Below are 23,222 nucleotides of genomic sequence, written 5' to 3' on the forward strand. Positions count from 1 at the left end.
AATGACACCAACCAGTGGACAGTTTACCCCCTGATTCCCATTGATTTCAATTTTGCCAGGACTCCATCATGCCATACTCGAGGTGTCTCTATTTCTGCTTACGATTTTGAATTATACCCTTCATTTTACACTGCCTCTCCATGTTCTTCCTACTAAAATGTATCCCTTCTCACTTCTGTGTTAGATTTCATCTGCCATATTTTTGCCCATTCCACCAGCCTGTTAATGTCCACTTGTAGTCTATCACTATCCTCCTCAGTTCACAATACACATGCAAATTTTGAAATTGTGCCATATACACTAAGTCATTAATATTTATCAAGAAAAGCAATGGGAGTAATATTGAAGCCCAGGGAACCCCAGCATATGCCTTCCTGCAATCTGAAAATCCATCGTTCACAACTACTTTTATGATCCAGGGAGGTAGGACAAACCGTGTAAAATACATCTGGAGCAAGTGGGTTTCTGGGTTTTTGCAGTTGTTTCTCCCGTGGGGACAAATTTATCTCTTTGGTCGTAGCGAGGTGTGCAGCTTTTTAAAAACAATGTCATCAGCCACCTTAGGAACAGCTGGCAAGTAATTTTAAAAAACAGAGCGAAAGAAAGGATAAAAAAAAACCCAGAAAGAACCACATAGAAATAAAGAGAGATTAATCATGAGTGTGCTCAGCCAGAGGGCTTGTTGGGCACTTGGACTGAGTGTATTACAGTTCTGGGGTACTTGCACAGGGTTTACTATAGTAAGGATACCTACCCTGGATGTATGATGGTAAATGGGCACTTAGACTGGGTGTATTATGATGTGGATTCCCACACTGGATGAATTACAGTAAGAATACCTGGACAGGGTGTATTATGTTATGGATTCCCAAACTGGGTGAGAATACCTTGATTGAGTGTATCATAGTATTTGGAACTCAGAATGGGTGTATTATGTCAAGGATACCTGGACAGGGTGTATTTCAGTATATAGGCAATTGGACTGGGTGTATTATGTTAGGTTTACCCAGACTGGGTGTATTACGGCCTGGGTACCTAGCTGTATTAGGATACTCAGGCATTTGGGCTGTATTGGGGAATGGGTACCTGTACTGAGTATATTACGTTATCGGGTAACCAACTGGGTGTATTACGGTATTGGGTAGCCACACTGAATGACTCGTTGTATTAAATTACTGAGTATCCAGGCTGGTGTATTATGGTACTAGGTACTTAGACTGGGCGTATTAAGGTATTGTTTACCAAATACTGGATTCTCGGACTGGGTGTAGTACAGTACTGGATATCTGGACAGGGTGTATTACGGTAAGTGTATCCCGACTGGGGTATATTACAGTATTGGGTCTTTGAACTGGGTGCTGGGCACCCAGACTGGGTGTGTTACAGTAAGAGTACCTGGACTAGGTGTATTACAGTCCTCAGGCACTTGGACTAGCACTTGTTAAGTGTATCCAGACTCGGTATATTATGTTAGTGGGTCTTTGAACTGCGTGTATTACAGTACTGGCTTTCAGGCTGGGTGTATGATGATAATGGTACCCATATTGGGTGTATTACGGTGTCAGGTACCCACTCTGTATGTATTATGTTATCAGGTACCCACACTGGGTGTGTTATAAAAGCAAAAGACTGCGGATGCTGGAAATCCAAAACAAAAACAAAAATACCTGGAAAAACTCAGCAGGTCTGGCAGCATCCGCGGAGAGAAGCAAAGTTAAAATTTCGAGTCCGAATGACCCTTCAACAGAACTATTCTATTCTATTTTTACTTAGTTCTGTTGAAGGGTCATTTGGACTCGAAACGTTAACTGTGCTCCTCTCCGCAGATGCTGCCAGACCTGCTGAGTTTTTCCAGGTATTTTTGTTTTTGTTCTGGGTGTGTTATAGTTTGGGGTGCCCACACTGGGAATAATACAATTTAGGGTACCCATATTGGGTGTATTACAATAATGGGACCCACACTGGGTGTATTGCGGTATGGGTACCCGCACTGAGTATATTACAGTATCGGGTAGCCAACTGGGTGTATAACGGTAAACAAAACAAAAACGGAATTACCTGGAAAAACTCAGCAGGTCTGGCAGCATCGGCGGAGAAGAAAAGAGTTGACGTTTCGAGTCCTGATGACCCTTCGACAGAACTTGAGTGAGTCCAAGAAAGGGGTGAAATATAAGCTGGTTATATGGGTGTATAACGGTATCGGGTAGCCACACTGGATGAATTACGGTATCGGGCCGCCACACTGGGTGTATTACGGTAATGGTAGCCTATACTGTGTGTATTATGGTATTGGATAGCCTCGCTGAGTGTATTACGGTAGCCGCAGTGTGAGTCGGTGACCTTGCTGAGGGTTGTGTCGTTACAATTGGTGCCATGTACCGGGGTGTGAGTCGGGGTGTAACTGCCGCGCTGTGGAGGGCAGCTCCTCCCGTACTGAGGTAAGAGAGTGCGGAGAGAAAGCTGGGCCTCAGCTTAAAGGGAGGTGAGGGTTAGCCAGGCGGTTGGCTGTTCTCTGGATAAATGGTGCCTTTTTGTCTGACAGATTCAATATTCCTATCGCTCTTTCACTTTTATCATCATGCCCCAGGAGAAATCAATGTAATTTAATTGTAAATTTGATTTTTCATGAGCCAACGGTGGCACCTGTCATGGGGACGAAAATGGTATGCTTTAGAGATGCAGAGCCCTTTAATTATCTGCCTAGATTATAGAGTTGAGGCCATTAAAAGAGTTTCAAATCCTGGTTAATGTGGTTGTAGGGAAGGGAATGTCATCATAGGAATAGGAGTGGGCCATTCAGCCCCTCCAACCTGTTCCTCCATTACTAAGTCATGAACTTATCCCCATTGACCTGCTTGGATTCATGTTCCTTTACCCCTACCGAACAAAAAAAATGAGCAGTTTCGACCTTGAAAATGTTAATTAGCCCAGCATTCAGATCTTTTTGGGTGAGCTAATTCCAGGTTTCCACTAACATTCATGTTAAGCAAGTGCTTCCTGATTTCACTCCTAAATGACCTATTTCTCATTTTCAGTTTCTGCCCTCTTGTTCTGGGTCCCCCCACTAGGTGGAATAGTTTTTCTATGTTGACCTTGATTGAATTCATATTATTTTACATTAGAGAGAACTTTCATTTATACGGTACCTTTCACCTGCTCTGGATGTCACAAGGAGCCTTACTTACATCCATGAATTTTAAAACCTTTCCCACTGCAGCCAGCAAAATTCCAGCAAGTGGTTCATCCCTTCATGTTGACAAAACCATCCCCAGTGATCCCTGTGATTACAATTTCTGCCCTCCTGTTTTTCATGATGTCCCCCTTAATGACATTATCCATACATTTGCTGATAATACATAGCCATTATCTCTCCCTCATTTCCAGTACTGTATTAATTCCATTCACCTCCCTGTCCAACATCATCAAAATTCCACAGTCCCTTCCAACAAAGGATTGGGAAGACCAAAGCCATTGTCAATGGCTTTGCTGCTGATTCAAAATTGGTCTATTTAAGCTACCTTGTGTCACCTCTCCTAATGTCCTCATGTCTGCCCTGGGACGATTGTTTAACTTGGACTGAATATGAAACTGGATAAAATCAACAATATTTCAAGTTAAGAGTTTTTATTATGCAGATATTTCCATTACTTCAAGGTCGTGAAGGACGAGGACAAGACTCTCAGCTACAGCAGTTGTTTAATTTAGCGCCTATTAATTGGTTAGCAACTGGACAATAAGGGGAATAAGTAACTATAAGGTGCTTGCACATGACTAGCAAACCCATTGAAGACTGTCCTTCATTCAGCAGAACGTGTGTAACTGATGGCATTGTAGTTCCATGAACAACTGTCCTTTATGCACTGATTGTCCTTCCAAAATCTTGAAGACAGGATCACATGATACATGCTGCCTGCCCTCAATCCCCCCCGCCCCCGCCTGCCCTCAACCCCCCCGCCCCTGCCTGCCCTCAACCCCCCCACCCCCGCCTGCCCTCAACCCCCCCCCACCCCCGCCTGCCCTCAACCCCCCCCCACCCCCGCCTGCCCTCAACCCCCCCACCCCCGCCTGCCCTCAGCACCCCCCTGCCCTCAGCCCTCCCTCCACCACCAGTCCTCGACACGCCCCCCCGCCCCCCCCCCCCCCCCCCCCCCCACCACCAGTCTTTGGCCCCACCCTCACCAGTCCTCTGCCCCCCGCACCTGGTTCGGCCTTTTCTCGGCCCTCCCGTTGCTTTGCTTATCGAAGTACTCAGCAGGTCAGGTAGCACCTATAGTTTCAGGTCAATGAGCTTACATCAGAATTGGAAAGTTAGGGACGTAGTAGGTTTTGGGTAAGTACAGGGACAGCAAGATGATAAGGGCAGGGACAGATCAAAAGGAGAGAGCCTGTGACAGGGTGGAAAGCAGGACAGGATGATGGTGCAAGGCAAAAGCAGACAGTAATGTGACAGATAAAGAAATAAATTATGGCTTTTGAGGAGGTGTAAATGGGAACTAGCAGAGTCATTGCCAATAGCTGCCATCTGAAAAAATTTGAGAGGCTGTGATCTGAAATTGTTGATCTCAATGTTGAGTCCGAAAGCTGTAAAATTGCTTGTCCTGTTTACTCAGTATTTAGTAATAAGCTTATAAGTTTGTTTTAGGATTGTCTGTTTAATTTAAGTTAAAAGGAGTAGTGAATGAGGCCATGTGACTTGCTCCGAATCCTGCTTCGTAACAAACCTGGGTGGTTTGGTTGCTATGGGGATAGTGAGGCCCAGATTGATTTACTGAACTCCCTGAACTTACATAGACCGCAGCAGTTCAAGAAGGCGGCTCAGCATCTCCTTCTCAAGAATGAGCAATAAATGCTGGCCTAGCCAGCGATGTTCACAGAATCACACATTACAGTAGAGGCCCTTCAGCCCATTGAGTCTGCAATGACATGTGAGAAACACCTGACCTACCTACCTCCCTAATCCCATTTACCAGCACTTGGCCCATAGCCTTGAATGTTATGACATGCCAAGTGCTCATCCAGGTACTATTTAAAGGAGGTGAGGCAACCCACCTCCACCACCCTCCCAGGCAGCGCATTCCAGACTGACACCACCCTTTGGGTAAAAAATGTTTTTCCTCACATCCCCCCTAAACTTCCTGCCCCTCACTTTGAACTTGTGTCTCCTCGTGACTGACCCTTCAACTAAGGGGAATAGCTGCTCCCTATCCACCCTGTCCATGCCCCTCATAATCTTGTACACCTCAATCAGGTCGCCCCTCAGTCTTCTCTGCTCCAACGAAAACAACCCAAGTCTATCCAACCTCTCTTCATAACTTAAATGTTTCATCCCAGGCAACATCCTGGTGAATCTGCTCTGCACCCCATCCAGTGCAATCATATCCTTCCTATAATGTGGCAACCGGAACTGCACACAGTACTCCACCTGTGGCCTCACCAAGGTTCCATACAACTCCAACATGACCTCCCTACTTTTGTAATCTGTGCCTCAATTGATAAAGGCAAGTGTTCCATATGCCTTTTTCACCACCCCACTAACATGCCTCTCCGCCTTCAGAGATCTACCCGTGAATGAAATTTTTCTTAAAACTAGAAAGAAGGTGCAAGATGTTTACACCCGTGGACAATGACAAAGGCATCAGTGATGACTGTGGGTAGACTGTTAATCTCCAAGTCTCTCAAGGAAGTGTTAGGAATGTCAGGTTTTGTAAACATACGAATGAACATATGACTCGGGAGCAGGTGTAGACCGTTCGGCCCCTCAAGTCTGCTCTGTCATTTGATAAGATCGTGGCTGCTGTGATTGTGGCCTGAACTCCACTTTCCTGTCTGGCCCCTCTTATGGTGATCAGACATCCTGGATTTTCACTCAATATCCCAGTGTCCCAACAATTTGCTCAAAGTAGCTCATGTCCTGGGCAGCTTTTCCTTCTTTACATGAACCATATCAGAGATTTCTGTCAGCACTTGACCCTTTCGCACAGCACCAGCATCTCTCCTTTTCACTTCCCCTGCCCTCCCCTTTACCTCGCTCTCCATTTACTGCACTCTAACAATAGAGGTTTTCAGCCAGAAGCTGCATTTTAAACTTGCAAACATAGCTCAAGTGTGGGAAATTTTGTTTGCACCCAGAGCCGCAAGCTGGAAAACATGCAGACGTTTAATCAGAAGTTTGGTTGAATGTGCCACAGCTCAACTGAACTTGCCTGCCTTTCTCAGCAATCAACTGGTGGTTTATCAACAGACACTGTCTGACTACCTCTTCAAGTATGGCTTGTGGTTGGTGGACACCTGTATCAATTTTCTGTCATCACCTGGAGGTGATGGGGGCTCCCAGGTGGTCATGGGGTTAGATTTTGGAGGCACCTCCTATAAATTACCCCCTGTAACCCTTATAAATGAACCAAGTGCCACCTAAAGATCAGTGCCTTCCCTGCAGACTTCTAGCTCTCTCCCATTGGCCTCTAGCTACACCCCCCCCACTCCCCATTCTCCCCCACTGGTCTCTGGCTCCCCCCCACCCCCACAACTGGCCTTCGGCTCTCACCACTCCCCACCCCCCTTCCCTGTCCACCCCTGACTGACCTATGCCTCTCCCCCAACCACCCAACTCCTCAACCTCCCCATTCTCCCTCCACTAGCTTCCATCACCACCCCCCCCGCTCTTCTGCCTTTGCACCCCCCTGCTCTTCTGCCTTTGCACCCCCCCCGCTCTTCTGCCTTTGCACCCCCCCCGCTCTTCTGCCTTTGCATACCCCCCCTGCTCTTCCACCCTTGCACCCCCCCCCCCCACTCTTCCACCTCCGCACCCCACCTCTCTTCCGCCTCCTCTGTCTCCCCATGCCCCCCACCCCTCCCTCCACTGGCCTCCAGTTCTCCCAATGCTCTCTTCCGCTGGCCTCCTCCATTGAACCCCTGATTGGCCAATCAAAGAGTTCTGATGGAATGGCAAATCAAAACATTTGAAAGGCGAACCAATCGGGGCAGCGAAAAGTTGTCCCTATAATAACCAGTCCCTTTTGGGGAAAAAGATTTTGCCCCTGGCACCAGCTCTGGATGCCGGCGAGAAGCATTTCTGTGCATATGCGATCATCCTGGCGCAGCCGCTTAACAGTCGGCGAGTGGACGGTATTCTGATTCACAGGGTGTGGCCAAGAGAGGCGTTTTTGGGTTTGCCAAAAGGTGACATTGAACTTCCGATTGAATGTCTGCATGCTTTCCAGCTTGTGACTCTGGGTGCAAACAAAATCTCCCACACTTGAGTTATGTTCGCAAGTTTAAAATGTAGCTTCTGGCTGAAAGCATCTATTGTTAGAACCCAGTGTGCGAATGAAAATAAGCAAGGCTTTTAAACAGAGATTGGTCTTACCACTGTGCATTGCACAGTAGTTACAGTGGAATATTTTTCTGTTAAGAAAATGAGGCAGAAATGTAATTGAAATAAAAGTCTGTGGTTCGTAACTTATGCCTTCAGTAATTGGGTTTCTTAATAAGGTTGCCAACTCAGCCCGCGCATTTTCTGGGAGATGTCATCACATGTCCTACCTTCTACTGCCCCTCCCCAAGACTCCTGCCATGGGTCACCCAACATGTACATCATCACACAGCCCCGCCTTTCCAAGGCTTTTCGATGTCTCCTGGTTTTAAGTTTTGAAAATCTGGTCACCCTGCCTTCTATAACCTTTGACTCCCTTGTCAATCAAAAATCTATTTAACTCAGCCTTAAAAATATTCAATAACCCAGCCTCCACTTCTCTCTGCAGAAGAGAATTCCACAGATTCACAACCTTCAGAGGTGAAGAGAAATCTTCTCTCTCTGTCTTTTCCACAAGGGGAAGCATCCTTTCAGCATCCATCCTGTCAAGTCCCCTCAGGATCTTACATGTTTCAATAAGATCACCTCTCATTCTTCTAAACTCCAGTGAATACAGGCCCAGCCTGTCCAACCTTTCCTCAAAATAACCCCTTCATCCCAGGAATCGGTCGTGTACTTTTTTTGAACTACTAGTGGGATTATATCCTTTTTTAAGTAAAAAGACCAAAACGGTACAGTTTTGTAGAAGTAGAAATGGTTATGCTTTAAACTGTCTATTTAATTTCAAGATAGAATTGAGTTAGGCACCTAAATGATAGCTAATTAGCATTTCTACCTGGATACAAGACCCGTGTGATTCACATTGCCATGGAGGTGGGCTTTGAGAGGGGAAGAGTCCATAGCAGCCATTGTTGTATCGGGCTACAGGGTTTTTCTTAAGATATCTGCAAATCTCACAGACAGTCAGTCTGCAAGAACCTGAGAGCAGAGAGAGAAAGAGGTAGCTAATCTGTTTTGTTGACCATGCAGAATGCAGGTGGGAACTCACACCAGATTGAAGAGACCAGGTTTGTGAGAATTTAAACGAGGCTGAAAGATTTGCCTTGCTTTGGCTAGAGGGAGGAATCTCCAGGGAACCCTCAGTGTGGAAGTCATTTCAGGGATTAGAAGTTATCTGTCTGGAAAAGGGAAAAGGAAGCAAGCCATCGGGCATTTAGAATAGCTTTGGACTGGTTCTTGGCGAATGAAGTGTCTACTTAAGGGACAGAGTAAAGGATAACCATGGCAGGGGATTTTTGATCATTATGAGGTTAAATGGGGGAATTTTTCTGTTGCTTAGAGTATAAGTTGGCAACTGAATAGTGTTCAGAAAATATTGTTTTTAGTTTGGTGTTTACAGTGAAAGCTTTAACTTGAAATCTTGTGTGATCCTTCCAGTTAGTAACTGAAACTTCAAATATCTTTTTGTATGTTATTGGTCTCTACAGAGGTCAGAACACCAGATCCCAGATATTCTATTTCCCTCACTGTGATATTTTCAGCTCCCATTTTTAGCAACTTGCCATGCAGAAAAAAAGCCTAAGCATGGAAGAGGAAATCTAACTAATGGAAGACACACCATTAGCTGCCCTCGCACAGTAAATTATGGTCTGCATTTTTCCACATTGTAGCTTCATTTGAGTATATAAGGCAGAGGGTCGATATGTGGTCTTCCTTGCATGTGCAAATAAGATGCCAGTCCCTCTTAAATTTACTAATATGACTTGCCTTTCCTCTGTGAAATAATTGAGTCTAAAATGACTGTCCGCCTTCTGCCTCATGGATTTAAATCCATGAAGTCTTGTTAAAATGTGTTTTCTTTCATTCTTCTAAAACTTTACTAGAAACTATTTTTAAATCCTGGGAATGATCATTATTTTTATTATCCTGTCTTTCAGTAGGGTGCAGCCAGCTATTTGCATCACAGCTGCTCGATCGCTTGCAAGCCAGCCAGTAGCGGTGAGTGGCTCTGTGTGTTGGAAGGCTTTCTGTTCCAAAATGAAGTAGTTAAAGGTCATTGCAATACATGCAACGGCATTTTATAAAATTATTATAAACTCCATATTATAACGGAATTTGTTCAGAGTGTTAGGTTGTTTACTGTGTAATTAAAAGTAGTAACACTCCAATGTTCACTTTGTGGTGGAGACATGGGGTTGGGGGAGGCGGGGGGATGGTTTGATAAGGGCATTACATTCTCTCCTATAAATTCTGAGTGCTCTATGGGCAGAATTCAAATGATAGCTTGTTATGACCAATGCAGTTGATAAAGCGGAGTCATTTTTTAAAAACCCACAGGGAAACTTTAAACAACTGTCATAACCAATAATTTTAAGTGTTATGTTTGAGATAAACTCAAGAATCGGACTACTAGTTCTCGAGATTTTACATTAAACTAAATGAAACATTTTATTAATTTATACAGGTTAAAATATATCTACATGTGGCTACAAATTATTACGATCGTAACTTTTAACAAATTCCCAAACGTATCTCCGTTAAGGCAACAGCAACCCATAGACTTAACCAAACACCAGGCAAAACATTTCCGCGTTACGAATTCAAAATGAGGTTCCTTTCACTGTGGAGGCAATTGGAGGCGTGCAGTTGCCTTTTGATCTTACATTGCCTCTGCCTGCACACCTGTAAACTATTGAAGTTATACCTACCGGCCCCATTGAATATTAATTCTCATTGTATCAACAGCCTCTTTGAACTTCACCTTTCAAAAATGAAACCCCTTTCACAGTACCAATTTTTTTAGTAATATAAACATATGGGTTGGTATCTGCTAGATAGGCGTCAGGTTTTAACCCCACTTCTTGAGTGCTCTATTCAAAAAATGCAAATGCACACTATCTCTCTTACATATCAAAAATAGTACCTAGACCTAGCTGGCTTTAATCCAATTAAGACATACTTGCAGAGTAAACCTCTAATTTAAAAGAAAGATATTTTCCAAAATATTTTATACATTAATAGCTTCATAACATAGCTCTCTGTGGAAAGAATGCTGTGCAAAATTACATTTATTGAATGCCATATCACCGCCTACAGACAAAGCCCTAGCTTGATGTCTGTGTGCAAGAGCGACGCATGGATTTGATCATGATAATCTGTCACGGGAAACCAGAATTAAATTTGTCCATCAGAACTTCTGGTTCTCTGTTCTGATAGTTAGGTGGCTGCCAAATGTTTACATTAGACAACGTGAAGAATGAGAAATTACAAACTAAGAAATTACAAATTAAGAATGTATGTGGCGGTGTGGGGTGTGGTGGGGGTGGTGAAAGAGAAGTCTGAAATTAAAATGCGAAAAGCTGACAAAAACAGGGCCAAACAACTTACCTTTCTGTTTGACTAAAGCTAAAATTGAGGCTAAAGTTTACATTATATTTTTAATTTTGGAAATATAAATTTACCCAACATTGGAACTGGATATTGATTTGTGGTATTTTTTGTAGAAGAGTTAAGCTCCCAGGATCCCTTAGCTAGAAGATGGTAGAGTTTGAACTGGAGAGGTTAGAACTTGCATTGTAACATTCATACAGAATGATCAAACAAATATTTGACTGCGTTTCCAGCAGAATGGTTACAATGGCATCAGTCTGGAACACTGTTAACTCTGGTTTGTCCCCAGGTTCTGCTGGACTTTGAACGTGCTTTGGAAGGTTTATAATACTTTATTTTCCCCTCAACTTCAAAGCAATAAAATTAAGTTTAAAAGCTTTACAGGCTGTGTAAATATAATTTTTAGAATTTTGTCACTTTTCTGTCTCAAGCATGCCTAGTAGTATTAATATTTCTCAGGATCACCCAGTCACAAGCTGCCTGATCTTAGTGAGTCACCTGAGAACAGAACTGAGCAAAGAGTCACTTTTACAAGATTAGAAATGGAAGAGGAATTGATTTGTGGCGCTTGTGGCTATCTAATGATAAGAAAATGTTGGCAGAGTCTAAGATTTTCTTCCACGTGCCCGGGGTTGGTGAGGTTGGTATTAAAGTAAGGAAAATGCTGAAATAGTAAAGACGAAACATGGGTGTCAACCTTGGCTCAGTTGGTACCACTTTCGCCACTCAAGTCAAAAGGTTAAAAGTCCCACTCCAGAGACTTGAACGCATAATCTTAGTTGACACTTAAGTGTAACGCTGAAGGACTATTGCACTGTAGGGAAGTGCAATGGGATGAGATGTGAAACCGAAATTCTCTCAGGTTGAGGTAAAAGATTTCTTGCCACTATTTGAAGATGAGCAGAGGAGTTCTCCCGAGTGTCTTGATCAACACTGATTCTTCGTTGAATATCCTATAACATATTATGTGATCATTATCTCATTGCTGTTTATTGGAGCTTTCTGTGCACAAATTAGCTGCAGCATCTCCTAGATTACAACAACACTTCATTGGCTGTAACTCACTTTGAGAGTTCCTAATGTCAAGGAAGGGGCTTCACAAATGCAACTTTTTTAAAAAAAACATTTATAGCATTATAACTTTCTTATTATTTAAACCAGAGCAAAGGCAAAAGTGTCGTCATTACAGGGTGTGACACTGGATTTGGATTTTCCTTGGCACAACACCTGCATGAAAAAGGATTCAAAATATTTGCAGGATGCCTGTTAAAGGTATGAATATTATTGTCTCTTAATTACACAAGGTTTGTGAATTGGCTTCAAAACAATGTTTCGTTCATAAAGCTTCTGATAAAAATAATTGGTTTAAAATAGGAAAAAATCCTCTCCTTTTAATGCTTTATCAAATAATAAAAGGAGCAAAACCTGTTGATGTTTTGCACGATATCATTAAAAGGCTGCTCCAGAAAAAGGACTGGAATGCTTTATAATAAGCAGCGCCTTATACAGAAAATAACTAATATATTTGACCCTAATGACTTTTACTATGCACTTATTTGTCTTCTGATGGGAGTTGTCCTATTTAAGGCCGAATGTAGCACTATCTAGCCAAGTGATGTCATTCTTCCTCACTGTTCAACCTGCTTCAGTGGCTTGTCTCTCAGTTGCTGAGAAGGAACTCTGGATCAGGAAAACCTTTGGAGCTATAATTGTTAGAAAAATGCATTCTGCTGGCAACTTGTAAGAAACCTCAAGATAAAATACACAAGAGTACAAAATAAATGTTTGGTCTTTCCAGTTACCAAGCAGATTTCTATTAAATCACAAGTGCAGCTAAATCATTGTCTTAGCAATCCCTTAAAATATATATTACAGAGTGGCTAATGGTATATTGATCTTCACCCTTGATGAATGTGGCTCAGACTAATGACTGAGAAGTTTTCTTCTTATTGCAGCTTCAAAGGTTTTAAGTGGAAATTAATTAAAGTATTAGTTACTCAGTTTCCAGGGGCTATGGATTAATATATAAAATTGAAAAGTCCAAGTTCTGGTATCTGCTCAGATTCAAATTTCTATTTCACCTGACTGTTTAAACAGATTTATGTTTATCCCTTCTGGATTGAACTCAGCATTCCTGACCGGCGACTGAATTTTCAGAATGCTGACTGGAATTGATTACTCTGGACACCGATATAATCTTATCCCTGAAGAAATTTTGCAAGTGGTAGAATATTATTTTTACTTTCACCCCCTTTTCCTGTGCTGAAAGCGTTAAATCCTGTTGGAGTAGAAATCAATAGCTGCTATTTACCCTCTGGTACTTCACTCAAGGAGCTGTGTGAACCTGAAGATCCTTTTACCATGAGCATGTCACAGCCAAGCCCTTTCCTGCCTTTACCCAATGTCCACGTATAAATGCTTTGCAATCACTGTTTTGGATATGAGCCATATTAGTAGATTGGCCCAACTCTAAGTGCAGTGCATTCTGTTCTACGGTTGAACATTTTGACCATTATGCACCCAGTATTAAATGTCCTGCTGTGACAGGATTGTTTCAGTGCTGTTTGATAGAAGAAGCGAAGATTACATGTAATCAAACCAATGCTAACTTTCTCTTCCTTTCTTGGTTTGGAAGGTAGTTCATCTTCACTTCATATTGTCCTCAGTTAATGTGAGCATCACGGGTTGAACCTGTGGGAAATCTGAGACATTATTTCGAAGGAGTGCAGGGAAGTTATCCTCAGTGTCCTGAGCAATATTTATCCCTCAATCAACACAAAAATCTTGCTAGAGATGAATTACAATCTTATACAGATTCTGCACTAATAGTAAATTTCTGCTTTCAGGATAAAGGTGGGGAAGGGCCAAAGAAGTTGGAGGATATGAAGAGTGATCGGATGGTTGTTGTCCAGTTAGATGTTTGCAAAGATGAAGAGGTGGCAAGAGCAGTGGAGTTTGTGAAAGAACATTTAACAGATACTGAAAAGGGTTGGTTGGTTTTAAGAACCCACCTATACAGCTTCTTTAAATAGAGTTTATGGTGAATATTTATGTGCAAGCCAATAATATTTAGAAATTTGAGAATTTTATTTTAAATTATCTGCAAGTACTGTTTTCAATACAGAATTGCTTCTTTCAGTCAGGAGGAAAGTACATTCTGGGCATACTTCTACACAGCTATTGTCTATGATGTTCTTATAAATAGAAAGAGAAATTAGCGTGGGCGGATGGAGGAATCCTGTTCAGCTCCACATGTGTGCCGAGGGTGTATTTGTGTATATAGAGCTGTGGAAAAATAGTAAAAGGAGAGAATTTTTTTGGTTCAAAATACTCTCCTTTTTTTGCATTAGTGAATGCCAATTTTGTCACAACATAACCATCTGTGGCTAAGCTCTGGTGATTCCAGTTTTTGATATTCTGTAATCTGAAGTGGCTGTGCAGAGTCATATTGCAACATCACATTGAGTGGGAGCACTGAAGCTACCTGACTTAGGAAAATCATGCCACAAGCAGGGTGTGGTTTATTCTACTATTTGTATTGGTACCAGTCAGAGAGACACCAGGATCCTGTGAGCAATTGACCACTGAAGAAACCTGCTAGGGGGAGAGACCCTACCTTAAAGATTTCCACGTTAGTGAAGAATTTTTTTTTTAATTATCCAGTAAATGTTTCCTGATATGAAAAGTGGAAGCATTTCCTTTCTCTTTTTAGGTTAAGTACTATTGTCACTAATGTCAGTTTAGTCATGACTGAAATATTTCAAAACAGCAATTGCTTCCTTTGATTAGGTCTTTGGGGTTTGATTAACAACGCTGGTATCTCCACCTTTGGGGAAGTAGAGTTCACCACCTTGGATACCTATAAGCAGGTTGCAGAGGTTAACCTGTGGGGAACTATCCGTGTCACCAAAGGTTTCCTTCCCTATATTCGTAGAGCAAAAGGTGAGTGAAGGTGAGCTTGAGGTGTGTGTGTGTGTGCGTGTGTGTGTGCGTGTGCGTGTGCGCGCACGCGCGCTGTGGGTAACACAATTGGATTGGACAATACACTATTTGCATAAGTGGCCTTCACAGTGTGTTGATTTTAGTCTGGTGAGATGACTGAATCTAGGTTATCCAGAAATTTGGATGATGCTAATTGAGTAATGGGCATCAGGAATAAGGGTATGTTCCTCTGAGTGGCATCTAGTGACCAGGAAAACTTCACAGCCTCAATGGAGGTAAATGGCAAAGCAAGCATTGTTTCCAAAATCTGCCAGCAGTGGAGACACAAATTAACAACTTCTCCAGAACTGTACCTCGGCTACAGCTCCTCACACCCCGCTTCCTGTAAGGACTCCATTCCATTCTCTCAGTTCCTTCGCCTCCGTCGCATCTGTTCTGATGATGCTACCTTCAAAAATATTTCCTCTGACATGTCCTCCTTCCTTTACCGAGGTTTTCCACCCACGGTCGTTGACAGGGCCCTCAACCGTGTTCGGCCCATCTCCCGCGCATCCGCCCTCACGCCTTCTCTTCCCTCCCAGAAACATGATAGGGTCCCCCTTGTCCTCACTTATCACCCCACCAGCCTCCGCATTCAAAGGTTCATCCTCCGCCATTTCCGCCAACTCCAGCATGATGCCACCACCAAACACATCTTCCCTTCACACCTCCGGCGGCATTCCTTAGGGATCGTTCCCTCTGGGACACCCTGGTCCACTCCTCTATCACCCCCTACTTCTCAACCCCCACCTATGGCACCTCCCCATGCCCACGCAAAAGATGCAACACCTGCCCCTTCACTTCCTCTCTCCTCACCGTCCAAGGGCCCAAACACTCCTTTCAAGTGAAGCAGCATTTCACTTGCATTTCCCCCAACTTAGTCTACTGCATTCATTGCTTCCAATGCGGTCTCCTCTACATTGGAGAGACCAAACGTAAACTGGGCGACCGCTTTGCAGAACACCTGCGGTCTGTCCGCAAGAATGACCCAAACCTCCCTGTCACTTGCCATTTTAACACTCCACCTTGCCCCCGTGCCCACACGTCTGTCCTTGGCTTGCTGCATTGTTCCAGTGAAGCCCAACGCAAACTGGAGGAACAACACCTCATCTTCCGACCAGGCAATTTACAGCCTTCCGGACTGAATATTGAATTCAACAACTTTAGATCTTGAACTCCCTCCTCAATCCCCACCCCCTTTCTGTTTCTTCCCCCTTCCTTTTGTTTTTTCCAATAATTTATATAGATTTTTCTTTTCCCAACTATTTCCATTATTTTTAAATCTTTTATGCCCTGCTAGCCTTTCCACCCCACCCCCACTAGAGCTGTACCTTGAGTGCCCTACCATCCATTCTTAATTAGCACATTCGTTTAGATAATATCACCACCTTCAAAGCCTCTGTGTTCTTTTGTCTGTGACATCTTTTGATTATCTGCTCCTATCACTGCTTGCTTGTCCCTACAACCACACCACCCCCTCCCCCCCACTTCTCTTCTCTCCCCCCCCCCCCCCCCCCCCCCCCCCCCCCCCACCACCAACACCTTAAACCAGCTTATATTTCACCCCTTTCCTAAGATTCACTCAGTTCTGTTGAAGGTTCATGAGGACTCGAAACGTCAACTCTTTTCTTCTCCGCTGATGCTGCCAGACCTGCTGAGTTTTTCCAGGTAATTCTGTTTTTGTTTTGGATTTCCAGCATCCGCAGTTTTTTGTTCTTATGCTTAGGTAAGACTTTGTTGTACGTCTCTTCCACACTCATCCAAGCCCTGCATCACCATAATTTCATACTAGAATTAGAAGGTTGTGGGTTCAAGTTCCACTCTTGGACTTGAGCACAAAATCAAGGCAAACGTTCCACTGGAAGAGTATTGCGCTGCCAGAACTGCCTTCTTTCAGATGCGATGTTAATCTGAGGCCCATCTGCTCTCTCAGATAACGTAAAAGATCCTGTGACACTATCTCGAAGGAGAGCAGGGGAGTTATCCCCAGTGTTATAGGATCTCTGAGATGCTTGGGCAACTGGGATGGCAAATGGACAAGGGTTCCAGTCAGAAAGAAACATAGAACCACAGAAAATATGAGCGGGAGTAGGCCATTCAGCCCTTCGAGCCTGCTCTGCCATTCGTTATGATCATGGCTGATCATCCAATTCAATAGCCTGCTCCTGCTTTCTTCCCATACCCTTTGATCCCATTCGCCCCAAGAGCTATATCTAGCTCCTCCTTGAAAACATACAATGTTTTGGCCTCAACTACTTTCTGTAGTAGCAAATTCCACAGGCTCGCCACTCTCTGGGTGAAGAAAATTCTCCTCATCTAGGTCCGAAATGGTCTACTGTGACCCCTGGTTCTGGACTTCCCCATCAGGAAACATCCTTCCTGCATCTACCCCGTCTAGTCCTGTTAGAATTTTATAGGTTTCTATGAGATCCCCCCTCATTCTTCTGAACTCCAGCGAATATAATCCTAACCGACTCAATCTCTCCCCATATGTCAGTCCCGCCATCCCAGGAATCAGTCTGGTAAACCTTCGCTGCACTCCCTCTATAGCAAGAACATCCTTCCTCAGATAAGGAGACCAAAACTGCACACAATATTCTAGGTGTGGTCTCCCAAAGCCCTGTACAATTACAGCAAGACATCTCTGCTCCTGTACTCAAATCCTCTGGCTATGAAGGCCAACATACAATTTGCCTTCTCTACCGCCTACTGCACCTGCATGCTTACCTTCAGCGACTGGTGTACGAGGACACCCAGGTCTCGTTTCACATTCCCCTCTCTCAATTTATAGCCATTCAGACAATAATCTGTCTTCCTGTTTTTGCTACCAAAGTAGATAACCTCACATTTATCCACATTATACTGCATCTGCCATGCATTTGCCCACTCAGCTTGGTCCAAATCACACTGAAGCATCTCTGCATCCTCCTCACAGCTCACCCTCCCACCCAACTTTGTGAAATCTGCAAATTTGGAGATATTACATTTAGTTCCCCCATCTGAATCATTAATATATTGTGAATAGCTGGAGTCCCAGCACCGATCCTTGCGGTACCCCACTAGTCACTGCCTGCCATTCAGAAAAAGACCCGTTTATTCCTACTCTTTGTTTCCTGTCTGCCAACCAGTTTTCTATCCATCTCAATACACTACCCCCAATCCCATGCGCTTTAATTTTACACATTAATCTCTTATGTGGGACTTTATCGAAAGCCTTCTGAAAGTCCAAATAAACCACATCCACTGGCTCCCTTATCAACTCTATTAGTTACATCCTCGAAAAATTCTAGTAGATTTGTCAAACATGATTTCCCTTTCTTAAATCCATGCTGACTCTGTCCGATTCTGCCACTGTTTTCCAAGTGCTTAGCTATTAAATCTTTTATAATGGACTCTAGAATTTTCCCCACTACCGATGTCAGGCTGACTGGTCTATAATTCCCTGTTTTCTCTCTACCTCCCTTTTTAAATAGTGGGGTTACATTAGCTACCCTCCAATCTGTAGGAACTGTTCCAGAGTCTATAGAATCTCGGTAGATGACCACCAATGCATCCACTATTTATAAGGCAATTTCCTTAAATACTCTTGGATGTAGATTATCAGACACTGGGGATTTATCGGCCTTCAATCCCATCAATTTCCCCAACACCATTTCCCTACTAATACTGATTTCTTTCATTTCCTCCCTCTCACTAAATCCTGTCTTCCCCAACATTTCTGGTATGTTATTTCTGTCCTCATTTGTGAAGATAGAATCAAAGTATGTATTTAGTTGGTCAGCCATTTCTTTGTTCCCCATTATAAATTCCCCTGTTTCTGACTGTAAGGGACCTACATTTGTCTTCACCAATCTTTTTCTCTTCACATACCTATAGAAATTTTTACAGTCCGTTTTTATGTTCCCCGCAAGCTTACTCTCGTACTGCCCTTAATCAATCCCTTGGTCCTCCTTTGCTGAATTCTAAACTGCATCCAATCCTCAGGTCTGTTGTTTTTTTAGCCAATTTGTATGCCTCTTCCTTGGATCTAATACTATCTCTAGTTTCCCTTGTAAGCCATGGTTTGGCCTTTCCTGTTTTACTTTTGCGCCAGACATGAATAAACAATTGTTGCAGTTCACCCATGCGCTCTTTGAATGTTTGCCATTACCTATCCACTGTCATCCCTTTAAGTAAACGTTTCCCACTCCATCATAGCCAACTCGCGCCTCATACCATCGTAGTTTCCTTTTTCAAGATTCAGGACCCTAGTCTCAGAATCAACTATGTCACTCTCCATCTTGATGAAGAATTCTGTCATATTATGGTCGCTCATCCCCAAGGGGCCTCGCACAACTAGATTGCCAGTTATTCCTTTCTCATTACACAATACCCAGTCTTAGGATGGCCTGTTCGTATTGGTCCAGAAAACCATCCCGTATACACTCTAGGAATTCCTCTACGGTATTGTTACTAATTTGATTTGCCCAAACTATATGCAGATTAAAGTCACCCATAATTTCACTTGTTCCTTTATTGTCTCTATTTTCCTGTTTAATGCCATTCCCAACATCACCACTACAGTTTGGGGGTCTATATACAACCCCCACTAACATTCTTTGCCCCTTAGTGTTTCTCAGCTCTATCCATACAGGTTCCACATCGTCGGAGCTAATATCTTTCCTCACTATTACATTAATTTCCTCCTCTTTAACCAGCAATGCAACTCCACTGCCTTTTCCTTTTTGTCTATCCTTCCTAAATACTGAATACCTCTGGATGTTCAGTTCCCATCCCTGGTCACCCTGCAGCCATGTGTCCGTAACCCTGACTATATCATACCTGTTTACTGTCTATTACCTGTCTATTTGCGCTGTTAAGTCATCCACTTTATTGCATCGTCACTTATCTACTTTCTATTCAGCCACTAAGCAATGAGAGTTCTGGGCCATAGCCCTGTAGAACTGGCTGCCATGCAATGGGAAATGAACACGTTGCCATCTCTCAAGATGACAGCATGTCTACACCCTCATGGTTCCCTTGACCCAATGTCTGCACTGGTGCCAGAAAACCAACTGGGCCATACAGTCATGTTTACTGTAAATAGTTTCATCACTCTCGCTATAGACAAGCAGCAGCATAAGGCTAGGGGTGTAGGATTTGTACGGATCGTAAGATTCCCCAAAACATATGTTACAGATATCCACTGTGGCAGCTTGGAAGGAGCTGAGGCAAAGAGTTTGAGGGCTGCAGTGACCTTGGCTGCAACAAGTACTAGCTATGGAAGTTTGTCGTAGATCTTGTTTTATGAAGTAAAAGAATTCCGATAGCCTCCCTCATGAATTACTGCTTCCTTATGCATTGGCTCTTGAACTGCTGGTGTGTTATCCTGGGCCTATACACTCTGGAAGGTCAAAGGTTCCTGAATGTCTACCTCCTGCAGGGGCAGCTCTTGTGTTCACCCTCCTCCTAAGTCACCTCCTGTTCCCCTAGAGGGAATTGCCAGAAGTCCTTCAAGAGTTGGAAATATTCTGCCACCAACATAAGCACTGGTCTATGTAGTCAAAAACCACAATGTAATAGAAGCAAAATATTTCCCAAACATTCCAATCTTTTACCTGTGAGCAGAGGAGGATTATTTAAATATTATGGCCACCTCCCAACTTATACTGCCCATTTGTTGGCAGGTTAAGGAAGTGACATGAGTAATATGGGTAGAGACCAAAATGGCTTCCAAGTGATAAGTGTGTGTTAGGACCCTAACTTTGAATAGTCTTCTGCTTGTTTTGTGTGGGAGCACTGGCTGCCTACCTTGGGTGGCAAGGGCGCAGATAGCGATTTCAGAATTTGCATCTTGCTACAGGTTCTTTCATATTAATGAACCCAGAGATAATGAGACAAAAATCACCCCATGATAAGCTGTGATGTCCATGTTCGTATAAGAAGCCCTTTCTCACCAGAGATGCTCACTAGGCAAGTTTGGAAAGAATATGGATACTTGAGTTCCTCATTAATGATTGTGAACAAGTTTGCCTGAATTTATAAACACATCTAACCAGCCTGCTTTCACAAATTCATTATCAGCTTTGTATTGCATTGATGAGAGAGTCTATTTGGAATACATTTCTCTTTGAAAGTCATTAAATTAGTACTGTTAAATCAATCTAATGCCTGCATTAGCGGGTGATTCTTTTCAGAAATCATTTGATCCTATTTGTAAATTCGTCCGCGGTTCATCGAGGGATAGGGCACAATTTCTTTCCCAAAATCAATTCACCCTGATCCAGCCTTTTCACCGAGAAGGAGTTAAAACAAGGGAAAATAAATCTGATCTATACAATCATTTCTCACTGTGTCCATTCAAGTTTAGATTAGTGGTACCCTGAAAATGGAATAATCTTATTGGAAATTATGCTAGGGAAATGGCTATGAAAGCAAGAGGATAAAACTTTACAAATAAGTGCTTAATTATTTTTTGTTTATTTATTAGACTCATTATTATGTGTAAATGTATTGTGGGTTATACTTTAAAACTTTATAACCACATGAAATACTGATTACAACAATCCACCTAATGCAACCTTTATGTGGTGTTCTGAAGTATTAATAATGTATAAACTCTCTTCATTTACTAATGCTGCAATGTTTTATTCTCATTTTATTTTTATTCATTCTTGTGGAAAGGTCGTGTGGTTAACATCACAAGTATGCTGGGACGGATGGCCAATCCTGCTCGTTCCCCTTATTGTGTCACCAAGTTTGGAGTGGAGGCATTCTCGGACTGCTTGCGCTACGAGATGCACCGCTGGGGTGTTAAAGTTAGTGTTGTTGAACCTGGTAACTTCATAGCCGCTACCAATCTTTACAGTCCTGAACGTGTCAAAATGATCACAGAAAAAATGTGGAATGACCTGCCGGACATTATCCGTAAGGATTATGGGAAGGAATACTTTGATCAACAGATTTCAAAAATGGAATCTTATGTTGGGGGTGGTTCGTCAGACACATCAATAGTGATTAACGATGTCACGCACGCACTGACCTCTGCATCCCCATACACCCGCTACAATCCAATGGATTACTACTGGTGGTTGAGAATGCAGATTATGACTCACTTTCCAGCTGCTATATCTGATCGAATATACATTCATTGAAGTGATTATAAACAGAGAACTCGTATGTTAAGAATGCATTGTACCTTCTTACTGATCAAAATAATATATGACGATTATGGCAGTGTTTAAATATAATATTTACACAATGAAATCACTGAACAGAATGTGCTGTTCTATAAACTCTTGTTAGTGATTGTCATGACTTGAATATTTCCGGTTCTAACCAATTACGATGGTGGTTGTGGCCACTGTTCAGGTACCAAATTTGCAAATCTGCTCCATGATGACACAGAAGGTTCAAGCCCTGATCTGGCTTCAGAAATGCAATTTTGTCAATTACTCAGGGAGGCTGTTTCACACCTCATAACCTTAATTTTGAATGGAAGGCAGAATTAAGTCTTGCTCAAAAAATGCTGGGGGCAGGTACTTAGAAACTCGAGCATTTTCCTTAATGTTTTGAGAATGCTGATACCAATGCCTGTATTGTACAACCATCTGCCAACCAGGAGCTAAACTCCACAAGTGTAAGAAAGCAATTGTAGCTAAGTGGTTTAGATTTGGTATAGCAGTCTGGGAATTGATTCACTAGTTATCAGTCTCATACTTATATTGCATTAGTGTCACATTACATATTTGTTCTGGTGGAAATTCGAGCACTTTACTACATTGAAAAACCCAGACTGCACTTTGTTTTCATGTGACTGCATATATTAAGATCTGTTCAGGCTCCTTAAAAGACTGAGTTTGAAGTAAATTGTGTAGATTTTATTTTTGACATGCCTTTTTACACTTAGCCAAGCATTTTAATTAGTGTTTTTTTTTAAATAAGTGGAATCTCATCCCCTGAATTGGTGCTGTATAACTTACCCAGATATCTTGACATGAGTATGATTTGTTTGCATTTAAGGGAACTTCAGTGAAATTGTATAAATTAACATTTTTAACAAACCTGAAAGTGCTGATCTACAGCATTTATTTATTGGAATTAAATTGAAAAGTTGCCTTTGTCTCTATTCTATAAGATCACTTCAAAAATAGTGTTTAAAAATGTTTTTTGGTTAATTATATGTAAGGTTCCCAGTTGATTCATTAGAAAGGAAATAAAATTGCACTGAACAAAACATTTTGGATTGGGTGTTTATTTTGATAGCACAGAAAAGACACTGGAAATTCTAGAGGAGAGTGAACATATCATCAAGTGTTTCCTATAATTTTGCCATAGCTTATTTTTTTCAAAACCTACCTGCATAATCATAACCAGAAAGTAGTGAGCCAGGGATTAATGCTCATCCCTTTTGTGATAGTACATTTTCAAACCCAGTTTCTGCTCATTTTGTACTAAAAATATTTGTGACTCTATAAAACTCAATTTTGTGAGTCAAAAAACTGGCTAAAGTAAATGACAATATCAAAACTAAGACACTTAATTGTAATGTCTGGTTACT

The 23,222-nt window shown here is 42.4% G+C and overlaps 1 protein-coding gene across 2 annotated transcripts; it reads left to right on the plus strand.

The window, feature by feature from the left end:
- Positions 1 to 2,300: 2,300 nt before the first annotated feature.
- On the plus strand, positions 2,301 to 22,898 carry LOC121286714 (D-beta-hydroxybutyrate dehydrogenase, mitochondrial-like). Of its 2 annotated transcripts, none has more exons than XM_041203723.1 (6): positions 2,301 to 2,438; positions 9,250 to 9,310; positions 11,864 to 11,974; positions 13,549 to 13,690; positions 14,492 to 14,644; positions 21,347 to 22,898. In XM_041203723.1, the coding sequence occupies exons 1-6, from the start codon at positions 2,374 to 2,376 to the stop codon at positions 21,814 to 21,816; spliced, it is 1,002 nt and encodes a 333-aa protein (XP_041059657.1). In that variant the 5' UTR covers positions 2,301 to 2,373; the 3' UTR covers positions 21,817 to 22,898. The 2 variants fall into 2 exon arrangements, with proteins under 2 accessions (XP_041059657.1, XP_041059666.1); XM_041203732.1 differs by having other exon boundaries at positions 2,305 to 2,438; positions 9,253 to 9,310.
- The last annotated feature ends 324 nt before the right edge of the window (positions 22,899 to 23,222 follow it).

The sequence above is a fragment of the Carcharodon carcharias genome, chromosome 2, assembly GCF_017639515.1.
Source record: "Carcharodon carcharias isolate sCarCar2 chromosome 2, sCarCar2.pri, whole genome shotgun sequence".
Taxonomy (NCBI): domain Eukaryota; kingdom Metazoa; phylum Chordata; class Chondrichthyes; order Lamniformes; family Lamnidae; genus Carcharodon; species Carcharodon carcharias.